Source organism: Anolis carolinensis, chromosome 1 (assembly GCF_035594765.1).
Source record: "Anolis carolinensis isolate JA03-04 chromosome 1, rAnoCar3.1.pri, whole genome shotgun sequence".
Taxonomy (NCBI): domain Eukaryota; kingdom Metazoa; phylum Chordata; class Lepidosauria; order Squamata; family Dactyloidae; genus Anolis; species Anolis carolinensis.
In genome coordinates this window covers 307,772,120-307,791,518 of record NC_085841.1, presented here as the reverse complement: position 1 = coordinate 307,791,518, position 19,399 = coordinate 307,772,120, and the positions used below count along the sequence as shown (strand labels likewise).

The window sequence follows — 19,399 nt, the reverse complement described above, 5'->3', positions numbered from 1 at the left end:
ACAAACCAGTAGGCAAAAATAAAAGCCCCATACCTTTCAAACAAATCACTTGGGAAGCAGGAGGAGATGGGATTTACGAGTTAAACATCCATTAAATCCACAGTTTTACACTGATGCGTAAGCATGTAAAAGAGTTTTAACGGACATAGATCTTCTTTTACAAAGATAGGGGACATAAGTTTCACTGCAAGCCAATAGGGGAAAGAACCTTGAATTTAAATGCCACCTGAATATAACATTTATTGAATCAGTGTAGCAAGAAGGTGACAAAGCAGCAGCTGCTTTTCATTGGACATGGGAGCAAGCTCTTGAAATAGTTTCTATTCCCCAAAAAGATACAGTGCAGGGAGCAATTAGAGAGGCTTGTAAAGTCAAGTATATAAAAATGGTCTACATGGATTTGGTTTGATAGACAAGCCTGTGTAGTTTATATGGGCTGGCATCCGTGCGTTCCACTTCTTTCCAGCTCAACTGTTCCTAATTAAAATCCTCAGATGCCACAACATTTGAGCCCTATAGATATGAATACTTAGACATTCAAGGCCGAATGCATTACTTTATCCAAATGGAGTTACCATCACCACACCTAGCAAAATTGCTAGAGAAGCATCTTGGGTGTAGAATGGTTTTTTTCTTAAAAGTTTGCACCTCCCTTTGAAATCCATGAATCCTAAGGATTTATGACATGCATTGGAGCCAATTACCACATTCTGAGATGCTGTTAATACACATCTGCTCAGAGAAACAGCTAGAAAGTACACCTTGATTGAAAAGGGTGATTTTTTCTCAACACATTCTTGAAAATTAGAAGGGTTGTCTTATTACTCACCCAGTAAACTACTAGTGACTGGTCACCCAGTTGTACCAGTGCAGGACAACTGGGAGCTTCTACCCTTTCCCTCTAAACTTGGATGGGCCATTAGATTTAGTACACATACAAAAATGGTTTACATGGATTTGGTTTGATAGACAAGTATGTGCAGTTTATATTCATGGGTTCCACTTCTATCTAGTTCAAATGTTCCTGATTAAAATCCTCACATACTACAACACTTGAGCCCTATGGATGGAAATACTTATATTCAAGATCTAATGCATCACTTTAAATATCCAAATGGAGTTGCCACCATCATAATCTATCAAGATGGTGAGAGAAATATCCTGGGTATATAGTAAAGTTTTTTGCTAAAAGCATGAACTCAAAGAGGAAATGCCAGCATTCAGCTCCCTTATGAATCTATGAATCGCAAGAATTTATGGTGTGCATTGGATCCAACCTGGGACATTTTAAGTTGCTGATGCTACACATTTGCCTGGTGAAAGGGCTAGAAAGTACTGCTAGAGTGAAGAATGCACTTTTCTATCATCACACCACATTCCTGAAAATTAAAAGGGTTGTCTCAGTGTTCACCCAGTAATCTATGATGTTCACCATCAGTGCAATACAACTGGGTACTTCTACCTTTTTCCTGTCACAACTGTTCCCCAGATTTTCTAAGCTTGGATGGACCATTAGATTTAGTACACATATTAAAATGGCCTCAGGCCATTTTTGAAACCATTTTTATGTGCACTAAATCTAATGGCCCTTCCAAGTTTGCAAAATTACATATGGCATATAATGTGAATCACGAGCATGGCAGTACAATGGTACACTGGTCAACTCATGCTCAAAATAGATATGAATGGAGGCAATTAGAAAAGATGTTGTGATCCACCTGAAAACTGAGGAATGGATCGTAAGTGACTAAGTGATAAAAATGGTCTACATTGATCTGGTTTGAAAGACAAGCCTGTGTGGTTTATATGGGCTGCCATCCATGTTTTCTACTTTTCCAGTTCAACTCTTCCTAACTAAATCTTCAGGAACCACAAAACATGACCCTTATGGATACAAATATTTATAGACATTCAGGTTGTAAAGCATTACCTTCAGTATTCAAATTCTGAATAGTGTATAGCTGTTCTATAGCAGGCTATAGATACTTTTGGATAAACATAACTGGAGGTGATAGCATCATAATCTATCAGAATAGCTAGGGAATCATCCTGGGTATAGAGAGGGGGTTGGGTAAAAGCTCTCATTGGATGAACAAAAGAAGAAAAGTCAATTTTCAGCTGCCTTTGAAATCCATGAATCCCAAAGATATATGTCATGAACTGGATCCAACCAACCACATTTTTAGTTGTTGTGCTACACATCTGCTCAGAGAAATGCCTAGAAAGCACAGCAAGCGTGAAGGGTGCATTTTATTCTCATCACATCATATTCTTGAAAACTGAAAGGGCTGCTTTAGGATTCTACCTGTGATGATCCCTTTCCTCTGTCACAATCGCTCCCCGGTTTTCCAAATTTGGGTGGGCCATTAGATTTAGTATGTATACAGAGTGTTTCAAAACGATGGGCCTGATTTGAAATCACTGTAGCTCTACAACTGCAAAATGCCCATGAATAAAACCCATACCACTTGGAAAGGTGGGGCATAAAGTTTCTAATGATTACCGCTAGATATACAAACAGCACCTAGCTTCAGTCATTTGCAAGATGGTGTCACTGCAACATAAGTCCCAATGAGGTCTTCTCCACTGGCAGTTATTTTTTAGATTTGTTTCTGGCTCAAAATGGTAAGTAAAACTAAGGCCCCTTCTTACGCTGCCATATAAAATCCAGATTATCTACTTTGAACTGGATTATATGGCAGTGTAGACTCATATAATCCAAGTTCAAAGCAAATAATGTGGATTATCTGCTTTGATAATCTGTATTATATGGTATTGTAGAAGGGTCCTAGATCACGCATTTGTACCATTTAGCATAATTTTAACAAATTGCCATCACAAAACATACTGCTCTGAAGTTATATCCATCATTCAGAAATATCCTGTATATATCTCCAGCAAAGGAATCAGATACATGTAATTTTCTCATCTCTAATCCTTATACAGAGAGTCCCTAGGTTACAAACATCCAACTTACAAATAACTCATAGTAAAGAACAGGGGTGAAACAACAACAAGTGAGAGATTCTACCCCTGGGAAGGGAAATTCACTCCTGGGAGAGTTATCGTGGCCTATAGGTGTCTCCATTGAAGCTTTTTCACCCATCCTTGTATCCTCACCAAGCCAAATTTTTCAAAATTCAATTATCACAAGGATAGAAAGTGTGGTGAAATCTTCTGAACAAGGGCACAGAGAGCAAAACAAACATCACAGGTGTGTTAACCCCTCCCTGTGATATTCAAATTGTGTATGTATATGTGTGTGTGTGTGTGTGTGTGTGTGTGTGTGTGTATCTATATCTATATCTATATCTATATATGGTTTGCAGTTTTCTTAGCTCTATGTAGTTGAAGCAGTGGGAGGGGCTGCAGACCATATGACTGTTTAGAATGCCAGTTTTAAAAGGATGACAGTTGAGGCTTAAGTCTGTTTGAGTACAGAAGCCAGTGTTAGAAGTTAGAATGTCAGTTAAGGCTTGAGTCCCTTGGAAGTAGACTGTTATGATAGAGAGCTGTGCAGAGCAATATTGTTTTAAAGAGACTGTTAAAGACTGTAAGTCAAAGACACAAACAGAAACATTTTAAAGTTTAACCTGACAAGAAATCCACCTGAATAATTAAATAAATGAAGTTATGAATAAAACAAACATGTTATTTTAAAAAATCTACTTGAATCTTTGCCTGCTGACAGTGTGGAATAGAAACAAGATATTTACATGGCCAATGATCATTCATTACCCAATAAATTAAAGCAGTGGTTCCCAACCTGTGGGCAGCGATATCTAAAATAAGGTCCATGAGACATGAGGGGAAAATATTATTAGCTCCCATTGCCACACATCAGTTGTAATGGGAAAGCAGCCCTTTGTAAGACCCTGTTTAGTCCCCGAAAGGAAGGAGGAGGAGGAGGAGGAGGAGGAGGAGGAGGAGGAGGAGGAGGAGGAGCAGCAGCAGCAGCACCACCACCACCACCGCCACCACCGCCAGCGCCAGCTCCCATTGCCACACATCAGTTGTAATGGGAAAGCAGCCCTTTGTAAGATCCTGTTTAGTCCCCCAAAGCAATTATTATTAGCTCCCATTGGCAAACACAAAATTTCATTCAGAAAATTGCATTGGATAGTCCACATCAGCTCTAGATTATTAAATATGGTGTTCTGTGGGCAAGCAGATTGTAATTACTGGATGACATATGTTCTGTATCAGAAATAGAGCTGATGTGGTCTATCCAATGCAATTTCTGAATTAGCACCCCAAATATCCAAACCGAATCTAAAGTTGACCAACAACTGATTCGTAACCCTTTTGGTACTAATACTGGAGTGTGGGCCCTGGTCAAAGTGGTCCCTGGTCAAAAAAAAGTTGGGAACCACTGAACTAAAGGAACACTTCCTGAAACACTGCTACTCAATAGTTATGATCATAATAGGTCATAATCCCTATTAGGTTGTGATCCTAACAGGTCATAATCCAAAAGTCCAATAGGAGTTACACCTCAAAAATGTGCCTGTTCCGACTTATAAATAAATTCACCTTAAGAACAAATCTGCAGAACCTATCTTGTTTGTAACTTGGAGACTGCCTGTATAGCTATAAGAGGGTGAGACTACAGTAGAGTCTCACTTATCCAAGCTAAACAGGCCGGCAGAAGCTTGGATAAGCGAGTATCTTGGATAATAAGGCAGGATTAAGGAAAAGCCTATTAAACATCAAATTAGGTTATGATTTTACAAATTAAGCACCAAAACTTCATGTTATACAACAAATTTGAGAGAAAAAGTAATTCAATACGCAGTAATGTTATGTTGTAATTACTGTATTTATGAATTTAGCACCAAAATATCACGATGTATGGAAAACATTGACTACAAAAATGGCTTGGATTATCCAGAGGCTTGGATAAGCAAGTCTTGGATAAATGAGACTCTACTGTAGTTACTATGAGCTTAATTTGATCCCTGTTTACTCAGAGGTAAGCACCACAAAGTTTAATGAGACTTATCTCCAACTAAATACTGCACAACCTTAAAACTTGTGGAAGGAGGGCCATTCCGCCCGCCTAAGGTACAAGGCTTCTTTGAAACATAATCACCTGCCATAAAAAGCCAAGCTTCTCTCCCACCAGGAATCTTTGCGGGGCTTTAAACCCAATCCTTACAAGCCTGGACTCAAGGCGTTGGGGTCGTAACAGGAGGGGATTTCGTTTTTCAAAACCAAGGGATTCATTTAATTCCCCTTTTTGGAACATAAAAGGGAAAGAGCTCCAGCAGCGACGTGGTCCCTGCACCTGACACAAACTTCACAAGGGCCTGCCTAGTGACTCCTGGCCAGATGGTCCTTCACGCCAGAAGGGGAGCCTCACAAACTGGGACCAGGCTTTGATCCTGGGTGACACGTCGCCCCCATTAAAAGCCCGGCTTAAGGACACACACCAACCAAGCAACCACCCACTCCAAAAACCAAGGGCTGCACAAAATGTATCCACATTGAATTAGGATTCATGCAGCATGACATCACTCGAACTGCCATAGTTTAGTGCTATGGGAAGATGGGAGTTGTAGTATGGAGAGGCACCAGCACTCTTTGGCGAAGAGGACTGTAGAAAACTCATTTTCATCATTGCATAGCCTTGAGCCATGGAGATTCAAAGGGAGCCAAACTGCATTAATTCTACAGTGTAGAATAGATGCACCCTTAGGAGGGTTAAAGGCATATCCCTGAGCAAGGAGTAGATTTAGCAAGTGGTGTCACTTGTGAAAGGGCAAATCTATACACATAATAAAAGTGAATATATATATGTATATATGTGTGTGGCTGGGTGTCCACTTACACAAACAAGTTCCCACTTCCACAAATAGCTATAGCTCCCACTACTCAGGAGACACCAATGTCCCTCCCTCCAATGACATTGCAGGTTATAGAGAACACCATGAACATGTCCAAGGGCCCTTCCAATGTCCTCCACAAACACCATACTGCCCACCACCCAAGTGAAAACTTTCATACAGGGACAATTTCATCCTAGATTTTCTGTTTTTCCTCCATCACAGATATCCAAGTGCTTCTGGCTCGCTCCATTGGTGTGAAATTTGCATGACCCTGCCCACTGTCTCTCCCATAAACCTTTCCTATTCTTTTCTATGCCACACAGCAAACAGAGGAAATGATCAGCAACTGAACATACTAGAGAGGTTTGGTGAGAATTCACCATGATTTATAGGAGTTGTAAAGCCTGGGATGTATAGTTCACCTGCAATCCCAGAACTCTGAACTCCACCAACAATGGACCTGGAACTAACTTGACACACAGAAGTCCCATGACCAAAAAATAATAATACTGGAGGTCTTTGGAAGGATTTATAGTTTTTGTTCATCTACATCCAAAGCACACTATGAGCCCAAACAATTATGGCTCTGGATCAAACTTGTTATGCATACCCAATATGCCCAAATTTGAATACTGGTAGGTTTTGAGGGGAATTGGCCTGAACATTTTGGAGTTGTAGGTACTGGGCTGTATAGTTCACCTGCAATCAATGAGCACTCTGAACTCCACCAAAGATGGCATTGGACCAAACTTGGCACACAGAGCCTGCATGACTAGCAAAAAAATACTGGAAGTCTTTGGGGAAAATTCACCTTGATTTGGGTGACTTGTAGTTCACCTACATCCAGAGAGCACTGTGAACCCAAACACCGATGGATCTGGACCAAATTTGGCACACATACCAAATTTGATTACTGGAGGGGTTAGGGAGGAACTGACCTTCCTTTCTGGGAGTTGTAGTTCACCCACAACCAGGGAAACTGTGACCTCCACCGATGATGTACCTGGACCAAACTTGGCACAAAGAACCCCCATGGGACCTACTGGTGGGGTTTGAGGAGACTGACTTACCATCGTGGGAGTTGTAGTTTACCCTACAGCCAGAGAGCACACTGGACCCCACTGATGATACATCCAGAGCAAACTTGCCCAACATATCACACTTTAAGTAGTGATGGAGTTTCTCAGGGCGAACGTGGCATGATGTCCATTGCAGTTAATCCACACCCTTATGCATTTTGTACAAAGAGCACTGAATGCAGCCGACTTCATATCTGGATCAAACTTGTCACACACACCCAACATGGTCAACTGTGCATACAGGTCTAGTTTGGGGGTGATTCACCTAGGATCTAGGAGTTGTAGTTCACCCTTATCCAGAGAGCACTGAACCCATCCAACCTCGGATCTGGACCAAACACAGACCCAACATGGCCAACTCTGGATACAGACGGAGTTTGAGAAGGATTGACATACAATTCTGGGAATTGTAATTCACCCACATCCTTATGCATTTTCCAATGACAGCATTAATAAAAAAAAACAAAAGTAAAGAGTGAGTTTTCCCTAATAAATAGCGTTACACATTACCAGACCCATAATACCGAATACTTTACCCCAAAACAAACAATGTTCTCTTCCAATAACTCGGGCACCGCGGGGTACCCAAGTTAGTAAAACGATAAAGAAGACTTTTCGAAGCCTCAAGCATCCCTGTCGCCCTGATGCAACCCTTCCCTTGGGAAACACGAGGCAGCAGGGCCCCTGGACTCACCCGGGGTCCCGTCGCTCTGTGAGGATGGACCTGAGGCAACGCCACCAGCAGCAGGAAGAGCAGGCGAGGAGCCATGCTCCCGGGAGGATGCCGCCAACGGGGCTCGGCTTGTCTCTGGGAGGCAGGGCCAGGAGTGGAGCTCCCCTCTCGCTCGCTCTTTCTTAGAGACATATAATAATGAACATTAAAGGCGGCGAGAGGGCGAGACCCTCGCGCGAGGCAGCTCTCCCCAGCGCCTGCCTGCCTGCCTGCCTGCCTGCCTGCCTGCCTGCCTGCCTGCCGGCTTGCTTCCCTCCCGCTCTCGCCTCCCAAACCCGGGCGCGCTCTGCCCTCTCCAGCTGCAACAGGTTAATTGCTCCCAACTCTATCCATTGAAGGGAAGGATCCCCCGCTTATAAAGCCGGCAGCGCCGGGAGGCGGGGTCAAGAGGATTGACGGACAGGCGCACAGGCGCGCGAGGGAGAAGGGAAGGGGGCGCGCGCACCGGCTGGCCTCCCTGAAGCTGGGATAAACTATTTCTCCCCAGCTGTAATTTGAAGCCAGAGCAGCTTTTTGACAATTAGTTCTAATGTAGGGTTGTTGTGTGTTTTCTGGGCTGTATGGCCATGCTCCAGAAGTATTCTCTCCTGACGTTTCGCCCACATCTATGGCAGGCATTCTCAGAGGTTGTGAGGTATATGCCTCAGAGCTTGTGTGATATATACCTCACAACCTCTGAGGATGCCTGCCATAGATGTGGGCGAAACGTCAGGAGAGAATACTTCTGGAGCATGGCCATACAGCCCGGAAATAGCCCCAGCTTCTGCCAACCTAGCAGTTCGAAAACACGCAAATATGAGTAGATCAATAAGTACCGCGTCTGCGGGAAGGTAAAGGCGCTCCATGCAGTCATGCTGGCCACATGACCTTGGAGGTGTCTGCGGACACGGCTTAGAAACGGAGATGAGCACCAACCCCCAGAGTCAGCACGACTAGACTTACTTCTTTACCTTTACCTAGGAATGAGCTGTCCAGCATGTACCAGAAGACATCTAGAGAAGGAGACTCCACCACCTCTTTAGGCTATTGGCCCCATTGCCAAACTGCTCTTACTGTCAAGAAGTTCCTTCTAATGTCTAATAAAAATCAGTTCTCTTGTAATTTAAAGTTATTAGACCTAGTTCTGCTCTCAGAGGCAACAGAGAACAAATCTGCCAACTTTGAGGCAGCTCTTGGGGTATTTATAAAAGTACAATCATGTCATAGACTCAATAGAGTTGGAAGAGGCTACAAGGCTCATCCAGTCCAACCCCCTTTGTCAGCCTCAGTCTTCCCTTCACCAAGCTGAACATGCCTGGCTCCTTTAAGTTCTTCTTATATGTTTAGTTCTCCATACCTTTTAATATCCTTGTTGCCCTTCTCTGAACCCACCCCATCTTGCTTGTGTTCCATTTAAATGAGGTTCTTAGACCTGAACACAGGACTCTAGATAAGGCCAGGTAGCCAGTGCAGAATATACTGGGACTCACAACCTCTGAGGATGCCTACCATAGATGTGGGCGAAACGTCAGGAGAGAATACTTCTGGAACATGGCCATACAGCCCGGATAACATACAACAATCCTATACTGGGACTATTACTACCCTTGACTTGGAAACTATGGTTCTATTAATACAGGCTAACATAGCATTGTGCAACACCACATTGGTGGTTTGTGCTTAATTTATGACCAACAATAATCCCAAGATCTTTTTTACATGTAGTACTGCTAAACCAATTATTCCACCATCCTATATCTGTGTATTTACTTTTTGTGGTTTACAGCCCCTTCCACACAGCCCTATATCCCAGAATATTAAGGCAGAAAATCCCATAATATCTGCTTTGAACTGGGTTGTCTGTGTCTACACTCAGATAATATAGGATTTTCTGCCTTGATATTCTGGAATATAGGGCTGTGTGAAAGGGCCCTAAGTGTAGAATTTTTCATATGTCTCTGTTGAGTTTGATTTTATTAATTTCAGCCCAATTTTCTAATTTATCGAGGTCCTTTTGAATTTGGTTTCCTGTCTTTCAATGTGTTTGCTATCCCTCCCAGGTTTGTATAATCTGGAAATTTGATATGGATTCCCTCCACCCCATCCTAAATAATTGATAAAAATATTGAAAAGTATCAGTTTTGGGACAGAATATCCCTTCCAGTCTGAAGCACAGCCTCTGGTGACAACTCTTTGAGCACAATTTCCCAACCAATTACAGTGATCTTTATTTTTGTTCTCTTAACTTTTAGCCATAATCCTACATTTCCCTCCTCCTCCACCACCACCCAATTAATTTTCATCATAACTGTTCTAAGTTTGCAAGTAATATGATGTTATTTGCATATTTTAACTTCTTGATTTTTCTTCTTGCAATTTTGACATCTCTATACATTGCTTCTTCTCAAATGGAATCTCAAAAGTCAAGGTGCGTATGGAGCCTCCGGTGGTGCAACAGGTTAAACCTTTGAGCTGCTAAACTTGCTGACCAAAAGGTCAGCAGTTCAAATCTAAGGAGTGGGGTGAGCTCCTGCTGTTAGCCCCAGCGTCTGCCAACCTTGCAGTTCAAAAATATGCAAATGTGAACAGATCAACAGGTACTGCTGCAGCAGCAAGATAACAGCACTCCATGCTGTTATGCTGGCCACATGACCTTGGAAGCATCTATGGACAACATCGGCTTATCGGCTTAGAAATGGAGATGAGCATCAACCCACAGAGATGGAAACAACTAGACTTCATATCAGGGGAAAACCTTTACCTTTGCCCTTATGTACTCAAGCTAGCCATGTTATTGGGGTACATGAAGCACAAATACCCACATTATTCCTGGCAGTATGAAAGGCAGCAGCAATGCATGAAAAAGCATTGGCTGATCTTTCATGGCACCCCAAAACCTACTGCCTGAAGTGGCTGCATCATTCACCTAATAATAGGGTAGACTCTGTAGTGAACCCTGAAGGGAAAAGTCCTTGACAGGAAAAAGACAACTTTCTCTCCCTTACAACCTAGAAATGAATTATCACAGGGATGCCAAATTGAGATTTTTAAGAAGGCTTCCTGCCTTTTATTAATTAACTGATGAGACATTTGAGAAATGGTTTGTAATAAATGCTGCATTGAGATGTGTAATTAGTGAGATGAAAGAATCAGCACGACACAATAGTGAATTTCACATCCTGATCTGAATTAAGCAGATCAATCTGGTAGCTTCTCATTTTTTTTACTGGCAAACACTTAGAAGTGATTTATAGCACAAAGACAGTGAAGTGATAATTAAGAGCTGTACTCCTAGGCTTCATAGAGTTGTTCAAGAAAAACAAGTAATAATCGTTGATTTTTTGTTTGTTTGTTTGTCTGGAGAAACTGCAAGTCACTTCTGGTGTGAGAGAATTAACTGTCTGCAAGGACGTTGCCCAGGGGACACCCAGATGTTTGATATTTTACCATCCCTTTGAGAGGCTTCTGTCATGTCCCTGCACCCATTGTGCCGCTAGGGGCTCCATCTTAGTTGATAAAAGCTAAGGAAAGTGTTACAAATGCTAAGGAAAACATGAAGAGGGGTTCTCATATAAAACATGCACATGCATTTATAAAAAGCTGGATGCTTTTTGGGTGATTACTTTCAGTGTTTAAAATAACATGCAGTTTACCTGTCTCTTGTCATGTCTGCTAACTGCATAGCAGAGCCAGTACCTGCAAGGTCAAACATCCCGAGTATTTTTTTTTTCAAACAAGTAAGAAGAATGGTATTTGCCACCTCCATCCACACTTTCCTGTTTCCTGTGATTTTGGTTGCAATCTTCACAGCAAACCTAAAAGGGAAAGGGATTTTATCTGCCACAATATACAATTGGCAAACCATATTTTGCCATTTTATATCAGGGACATTATATTACTATGCTACTGTCTATAATGTGACTAGATTACCCATGGATTTTGATACACAGGGTGGTGGTGAGGGGTTAAGTCATGGATCCAAACTCCAGGAGTTAGCAAAGGCCTGCTGTATTACTATATAAGCCAAGCCTATTGTATTATAAAACATCTATTGGTATTTTGGCTTTTGACTGGCAGTTAAGATACATTAGCTTTCTTTTTTAAAAAACTTACTGTTGGAAATATAAAACTGCAACAACTGGGTCTACATTGGGTGTCTACAGTTTGGACTCCCCTTGGGGGTCATAGCTGTGCATGCTGTTATGACGAATACCTACACATCATAGTTTACCACTGGTAATAAATACACTTGTTTTGCTCTTCTGTGTGAATATATAGCTTTGCCCGGCCACGTGTTGCTGTGGCTTATGGGAATCATTTGTTGGCCAGGTGGAATAACAGTGAATAGCCTTGCAGCCTTAAAACCTGGCCGTTTTCTGGAGTAGCTGGAGTAGCACCCGCAAGCAAAGAGCCGCTTTGAAGCCTGACTCCTTCCTTAGTAGGGGAATCCTTGTTTGGCCAGCTTGAACTGCACTGAATAGTCTTGCAGCTTAAAAGCCTGGCCGCTTTCTACATAAGGCATCCTTTCTAGGCCTGGTTGTATGAGACAGAGTAGCTTTGTGGAGAGCTTGGGGGTTTTCTATCTAGGGGAAATCTTGGTTGGCCAGGTTGAATAGCACTGAATAGCCTTGCTGCTTGAAAGCCTGGCCGCTTTCTACCTTGCAGAATCCTTGGTTGGCCAGTTTGAATAGCAATGAATAGTCTCAGTGTGGCAGGTATGAATGCTGCAATTAGGCACCTTGATTAGCATTTAATGGCCTTGCAGCTTCAAATCCTGTTTGCTTCCTGCCTGGGGGAATCCTTTGTTGGGAAGTGTTAGCTGGCCCTGAGTGTTTCCTTTCTGGAATTCCCAATTTCCCTGCTTTCAGAGTGTTGCTCTTTATTTACTGTCCTGGTTTTAGAGATTATATTGTTCTGTATTATTATACCACAGTAAGTATTTCATATTACGGTAGAGTCTCACTTATCCAACATTCGCTTATCCAATGTTCTGGATTATCCAACGCAGTCGGCCTTTTAGTAGTCAATGTTTCTGTAGTCAATGTTTTCAATACATTGTGATGTTTTGGTGTTAAATTCATAAATACAGTAATTACTACATAGCATCACCATGCATTGAACTACTTTTTCTGTCAAATTTGTTGTATAACATGATGTTTTGGTGCTTAATTTGTAAAATCATAACGTAATTTGATGTTTAATAGACTTTTTCTTAATCCCTTCTTATTATCCAACATATTTGCTTATCCAACATTCTGCCGGGGTGTTTATGTTGGATAAGTGAGACTCTACTGTATATTTATAATCTTATATTATCTGCTTAGAACTGGATTATGTGAGGCTCCTTCTACACAACTGTATAAAATGAACACTGAAGTGGATTATATGGCAGTGTGGACTCCAGATAATCCAGTTCAAAGCAGATAATAAAAGATTATAAATGGGTAATATAGCTGTGTGGAAGGGCCTTGAGTCTACACTGCCATATAATCCAGTTCAAATCAGATAGTCTGTATTTTATAGGCAGTGTGGAAGAGGCCTGATTGAAGAGGCCCTGTGCGCCATTAAATGGCTGAGTGGGTTGCTAGGAGACAAAGTGGGTGGAGCTTAGCCTTCTAACTGGCAGCAATGGGAAAAAACAATTATTCTTCTCCCTCCAATTAGGACTTTATTTTTCTTCATTTTTTGATGTCTAAACACAGCAGGGATGACCATGTCTTTTGTGGCCATGTTTTGTGGGTTTTGGGTGTTTAGTTTCGCTGTTTACTTTAAGGCAGAAATGGTCAGAACATTTTTTTATATATATATATATATATATATATATATATATATACACACACACACACACACACACACACACACACACACACATATATAATATGGAGCAAATCTGGAGGCAAACTAGATTTGACACAAAAAAAATATCAGGGTTTTTAAAGATGTGTTGATAGTAAGTCAATTGAACTGGAACTACAGCACTATGAAAAGACAGGAGTTGAAGATTTCCCTTTGCATCTTGTCACAGTTGTTATCACCATTTTAAAAAGTAAGACACATTGGGACCTCCTATTTATAGCTTTTTTGAAACATTGGGTTATCCCTTAGCTTTCTCATGCATAATGAATGCATTGTGGGCAATCTTGGATGCAATTGTCACATTGAATGAGCTATACTTAGGCTGTAGTATAGATCAGGCTGCCACACTTAAAACTTTGCATAAGATGAAGACAGGACATCATACATCAGAATAATTTAAAGACAGGGTGGAAGAGAGGATATACTATCCAATCTAGGATATTACCGCCCTATGCGCTCAATATAAATGACCATATATGCTTGTATATAAGTCGACTTCATGTATAAGACAAGGGCAATTCTATAGAGACTCATTTAGAAAATACCTGAGAAAATGTGTTTTTCTCTTTCTTTTGCCATCCATTCTCTGCAAGACTTTGTGGAAATCATCAGCCTCAGATTTCTACCTACATAAGACTCATTAATACTATCCATTGTTGGTAAACGCATCAATGAATGGAATTCCTTGGAAATTAAGTAGCATAAGTGGTTGTGATTGTAGCTGCAAAATGATTACAAGGTTCTTTTGCAAGATTTGCACAAGATACTTGAAAGTAACAATTTGTGCAAACTTCTGTGTTTGAAATTTTATCATGTGGATGAACCATTACTGGAATTTAAAGAAGTTTATTAAAAAGTACGGTATACTAGTAATCTAGGGTAGTGAGCTGCATTAAAATCACGTATGCTTATCAATGAATCAAAATAGGAATGCTGTATTAATGATTGTAACTTGGGAACATACGAGAAATATTTAGTTAGGATCTGTCCACTGGGAGTGAGTGTCTCCTTTTTACTTTTCCCTTAAGCATTTACACTGTTAATGTTGTCATCGCCCTTCATCAGCCAATATCCAAGGATCAGAAAGGATTTTTGACCATAATCATCCTCTATGCATTTGACACATGTGTTCCCAGAAGTGAAGTACCAGCACCGAAAAGTCAGAAGGTAAAGGCCTCTTTCCATGGACTTGGTTTTAATTTACTAGTTTTTCTTTTAAATCTACACAGAAACTAATAAAAGCTGTAAGTTGTTTAAAGGGCCTTGAGCCACTAGTTTCTACACCAAAATCCACATTCTTGAGGCTTTTTATAGGCTAATCATGAAAAGCATTTTAAAAACAAAATATACTATACCACAACAGACCCCAACATTAAGAAATTAAGGCTTTAACTTTTCTGTTCCTCATGGCTATTATAGTATTTCTCTTCTCGACTTTTTTAATTAAGATTCTGATTGGTTCTGCACTCTCCAGCTCTGCTTTTTCGGTTCACAATTGGAACTTAACTCCCTGCTTGCCAGATATCAACTGGTGGCTCTGCCTTCTTTGGATCATAATACTTTCATAGCTTCCTGTGCCTTTAACAGTGGTGTAATAGATATTTAATAGGCAACATTTTTACCCATTGGTGGCTTCATTCTATAGCTGGAGTTAGGATTGCTGTATTTGTTCTGGAAAGTCTTCTGTGTAATAGAAATGTAATAGGCTAGGACATCTTCAGAGCTCAGACTTCATGTTAGGGAGAACTTGATTTCTTTAGTTTTTGGACTGATTTACAGTTTTAAAAGCCATAACAGAACAACCAAAGAAAGTCAAAATAAACACATAAAACTTACCCAACATTTGAATAACAGACAGAGAGATGGTTGCCCCAGGCAGCTGATTTCGGATGCCTTGTAAGGACAGCTAATTGTTATTTATTTAGTATATTATTGTTATGCCTTTACTGCCACGGATGAGGAGAAATATTTGTGGTACTTTCTGTTTCAGGTCCTTAAAAACATGGTTGGCCTTGTGCGCCAAACATCTTAACTGGACAGTGACAGGGGAAATTGGTTCTCCCATTTAGGCTGCAAAATACCCTTGGCCAGTCCTGATTTCAGAGATGTATGTGCCTATTCGTTTCTGTACTGTGCTACACCAAATTAGGGAAAGTACGGTAGATCTTTCCCCAGCTATAACCATAGCACAGGAATTCACACCAATACATACCCCAATTTCCAAAGATTTTGAGTTATAACAAACGTGGTCATTAAATAGGCAATGCCCAAAAGAGCTGCCGCAGACAAAGACAAAACTGTTGCATTTACTATCAATAGCTTTAAAGGTAGTGGTTGTTGTTGTTCGTATTATAGTATACCACTTTTTCTCTCTTAAAGGGTTACATAGTGACTAGAAGAGCAGCAGAGGGGACTGATCTCTAGAGATAAGAACAGCTATTCCTTCTTATAATTATTCTATTCCTCTGTTAAACATACAATACAAGAGAACTGTTGTTCTTCAATGCAATTGCTTTATTTACCACATGAAACTATAAATCATAGGATTCCATAAAACTGAGTAATAGCAGTTGAAGTGGTATCAAGTTTCTGTAACTGTGCAACAAGAAAGAAACCAGCATGAGCAACTGAAGACCTCCAGAATTTTTTGACTGGAAGTACGGTAATTCTTCCCCACCGGATGCATTTTACTGCATACCCATTGCATGGAACTATAGATCAAAAGACATAATTATCAAGTTGAAAGGCTGCTTTAGAGTTACAAACAGAGGGCTTGACACCTTGGAGGAAATTGAAAAGCTCATAACAAGATGCTGATTGCTGTCTTTGACTTCCTTGCAGCAGGTGGTTTTATGAAGGGAAGATTGAATCTGCCTACAGAAATAACTATCTACCTGGATTGAACACTGGTGAAGTACAGACAAAGGCAAGGTTTCCCCTGATATTCATCAACTGAATGTATGACTTGCCACTGGAAGACAAATAATTCATAATGTGATTAAGGGCAATGCTTTCATCAAGTTGTATTCAGAGTTTCCAATTCACAACTGACAGGCAAACCATTGAAAATGCTTCCTAGTTTTCATTTCATTTATGACCTTATGCCCTCCATCCCACCAACTCCAGCGAGCACCCACCACCGCTATCCTGGAATGTATTTGCAGCCTTGGAGCCTGGCCCAGCCACACTATCCTGTATTTCCTTTTTTATTTAAAACCAGCTGCATTGTAAGTCAAGTGCATTCCATCTTGAGACAACTCTGTTTCTTAAGGGTGAGATCTTAAGGGGGCTTCTGTGAAAACCCTAAAGTGAACCTATCACAGGATTTTCTTAGCAAGATTCATTCAGAGGGGGTTTGCCTTTGCCTTTGTCTTAGTTGAGAAAGTGTGACTTGACCTAAGTTACATAGTACTTTTCCATGGCTTAGCATGAAACCTTGGTCAGTGAGCATTCTCATCCAGCACTCAAACCATTACACCCATGCTGGCTTTAAACAAAGTATAAAGGTGTTTGATTACAAATGTCACATTTGTGAATGCTTGTGCCTTGGGATCAAATGAAGAGAAAAAGAGAGATTACACATTTTAAAACAGGATTGCAAATGATGTTGGGAGTGCACGTCCCATGAGCCTTAGCCAACATAGGCTATGGTGAAGAATGGTGGGAGCTGCAGTCTGCCTCTAGTATTGATGGTGCCATCTAACATTAACTGTCCTTTTAAGAAGAATATTAAGATGTAGTTCATTTAAGATGTGATCATTTTCACATTGGCACACTTTACCACTACAAAAGCAAATGCATCACTCAAAAGAGTCACCCAAAAGACACACTGAATTACATTTATAGGTGCACATTTGGAAATAATAATTTAAACATATGCACAAAGGATTAGACTGGGACCAGATGGCCTCTGTGCCTATTGAGTCTGCTGGCCAGGCACTACCTTCAGAGCCCCTGTTCTCCTTTTGAGATCCTTTATTCTTCAACCAACGGCGCTCCATGCAGTCATGCCGGCCACATGCCCTTGGAGATGTCTATGGACAATGCCGGCTCTTCGGCTTAGAAATGGAGATGAGCACCAACCCCCCAGAGTCGGTCACAACTGGACTTAACGTCAGGGGAAAACCTTTACCTTTTATTCTTCAACAAAATGTGAACTGCAAGGCCCTTCAAGCATATATAAAACGGCTTTAAATGGAGGACTATCCTCAATGAACACCAAAGGGCATGCTAAACTGCGGGATTCTGGAAACTGACATCCAGAAGTAACTTCTCTGAGTTATGTTCATTGAATAATCCTGGAACTGATTGTTTAAATAGTGTCCTTTTGAAGCTCTGAGCAACTCTATCTTCTGTTGAAATGACGTTGATTATTTTTGTTTGGCTGGTGCTTACGTGTGTGTGTGTGTAATTCTAGTTGCACACTGTGAATGAGCCATTTTAAAGTGTGCATTTGAGATGTGAGGCTTTGAGCTACTAAATAAATAAACATATTCGTTAATATAAGAGTTTGCTTCTTGAGCTCATGATGTCAAATTTCTTCACTGCTTTTGCAAACCATTGGTTAAGGATTCTGTTTCCACTTGACAATCCTGCTTACAGAGTTATTGTAGACAGATCTGTGATAGCATTTATGAAGGCCCAGGAAAGAAATCTTTAGGCCAATCAATATGTATAGTAAGGACACCAGCAAATTAATCTGTATTCTGTTCAGTTTTAGAGAACATGGAGTTTGATATTTCCTCTCGGGCCAGTTTTGTCCTCAAGTTGCCTAGAAGTAGAATGTGTATGTTCTTCTATAACAGGGATTCTTCAACATTTTCCATTTGTTAGTCCATTCCACTTGATACATTTTAACACAACTCCATTATCCAGTGTTCCCTCACTTATCGCAGGGGTTACGTTCCAGGACCACCCGCAATAAGTGAAAATCCGCAAAGTAGGGACACTATATGTATTCTATGTGTGGAGGAGAGCAAACCACAGACCACTTACTACAATGCAGTCTGCACTTTACTGCACTTTACAGGACACAGGTAGAGAAGAAGAATGGAAGCTAAATAGCCCTTTTTAAATTTCCAACCCTTCCCTACCCTCCCTTTATTTCTCCCTTTCTCCCCCTTCCAAAACCCTTTGCAAAAACCCATGAAACAGCGAAAATACCACAAAAATGTGTACATTAATATTAATTGAAAACCCGCGAAGTAGCAAGGGAACACTGTATGTATATAAAATATGTATAAAAGCCAAACATTTACTGAAAATAAATCAGTATTTGCAAGGCTTGCTAAATAGGCTAATTTTTCTTTTGATGGAGCATAGCTGAAGCATTTTCTGTAGAGTCCACTGTAAACACTACATGTTGTTGCTAACAGATTTGTGTAAACAGGTAGCATTCAAAAACTTTTTACTGTTGCCCCATTTTTGTGACCCCCAACATTAAGCTAAGAGGACCCCATTTGGGGTCAGCGCCCACAGTTTAAGAAGCAGTGTTCTATAGTTCTATCAACTAGAGAAGGGTACAGTTTCTGCTCCTGGATAGATCTACACTGTAGAATAAATGCAGTTTAACAACAATAACTGCCATGGCTCAATGTTATGGAATCCTGGCAGTTGAAAGTTTTACAAGATCTTTAGCCTTCTTGGCCAAGAGTGCTTCTGCCTCACTAACTGGGGTGCAGGCTGGTTAGTAGCCAGCTGCAATAAATCACTATGCAATAAATCACTATGACCAAGAGGTCATGAGTTCGAGGCCAGCCCGTGTCGGAGTGAGCACCCAATAATTAAAATAAAAAATAGCCCTACTCGTTGTTGACCTAAGTAATCCGAAAGACAGTTGCATCTGTCAAGTAGGAAAATTTAGGGACCGCTTATGCGGGGGAGGCTAATTTAACTGATTTACAACACCGGATGAGGAAGAACTC

At 40.9% G+C, this 19,399-nt stretch overlaps 1 protein-coding gene across 2 annotated transcripts in view; it reads right to left on the bottom strand.

Annotated features, from left to right (window-relative positions):
* smoc1 (SPARC related modular calcium binding 1) overlaps positions 1-7,953 on the bottom strand; it is a 94,083-nt gene extending 86,130 nt beyond the window's left edge. For both annotated transcript variants that reach the window (XM_008118146.3, XM_003225660.4), the window contains exon 1: positions 7,602-7,953. In XM_008118146.3, the coding sequence (XP_008116353.1) occupies positions 7,602-7,772 (171 nt within the window). In that variant the 5' untranslated portion in view covers positions 7,773-7,953. The remainder of the gene's footprint in view (positions 1-7,601) is intronic.
* Positions 7,954-19,399: the final 11,446 nt, after the last annotated feature.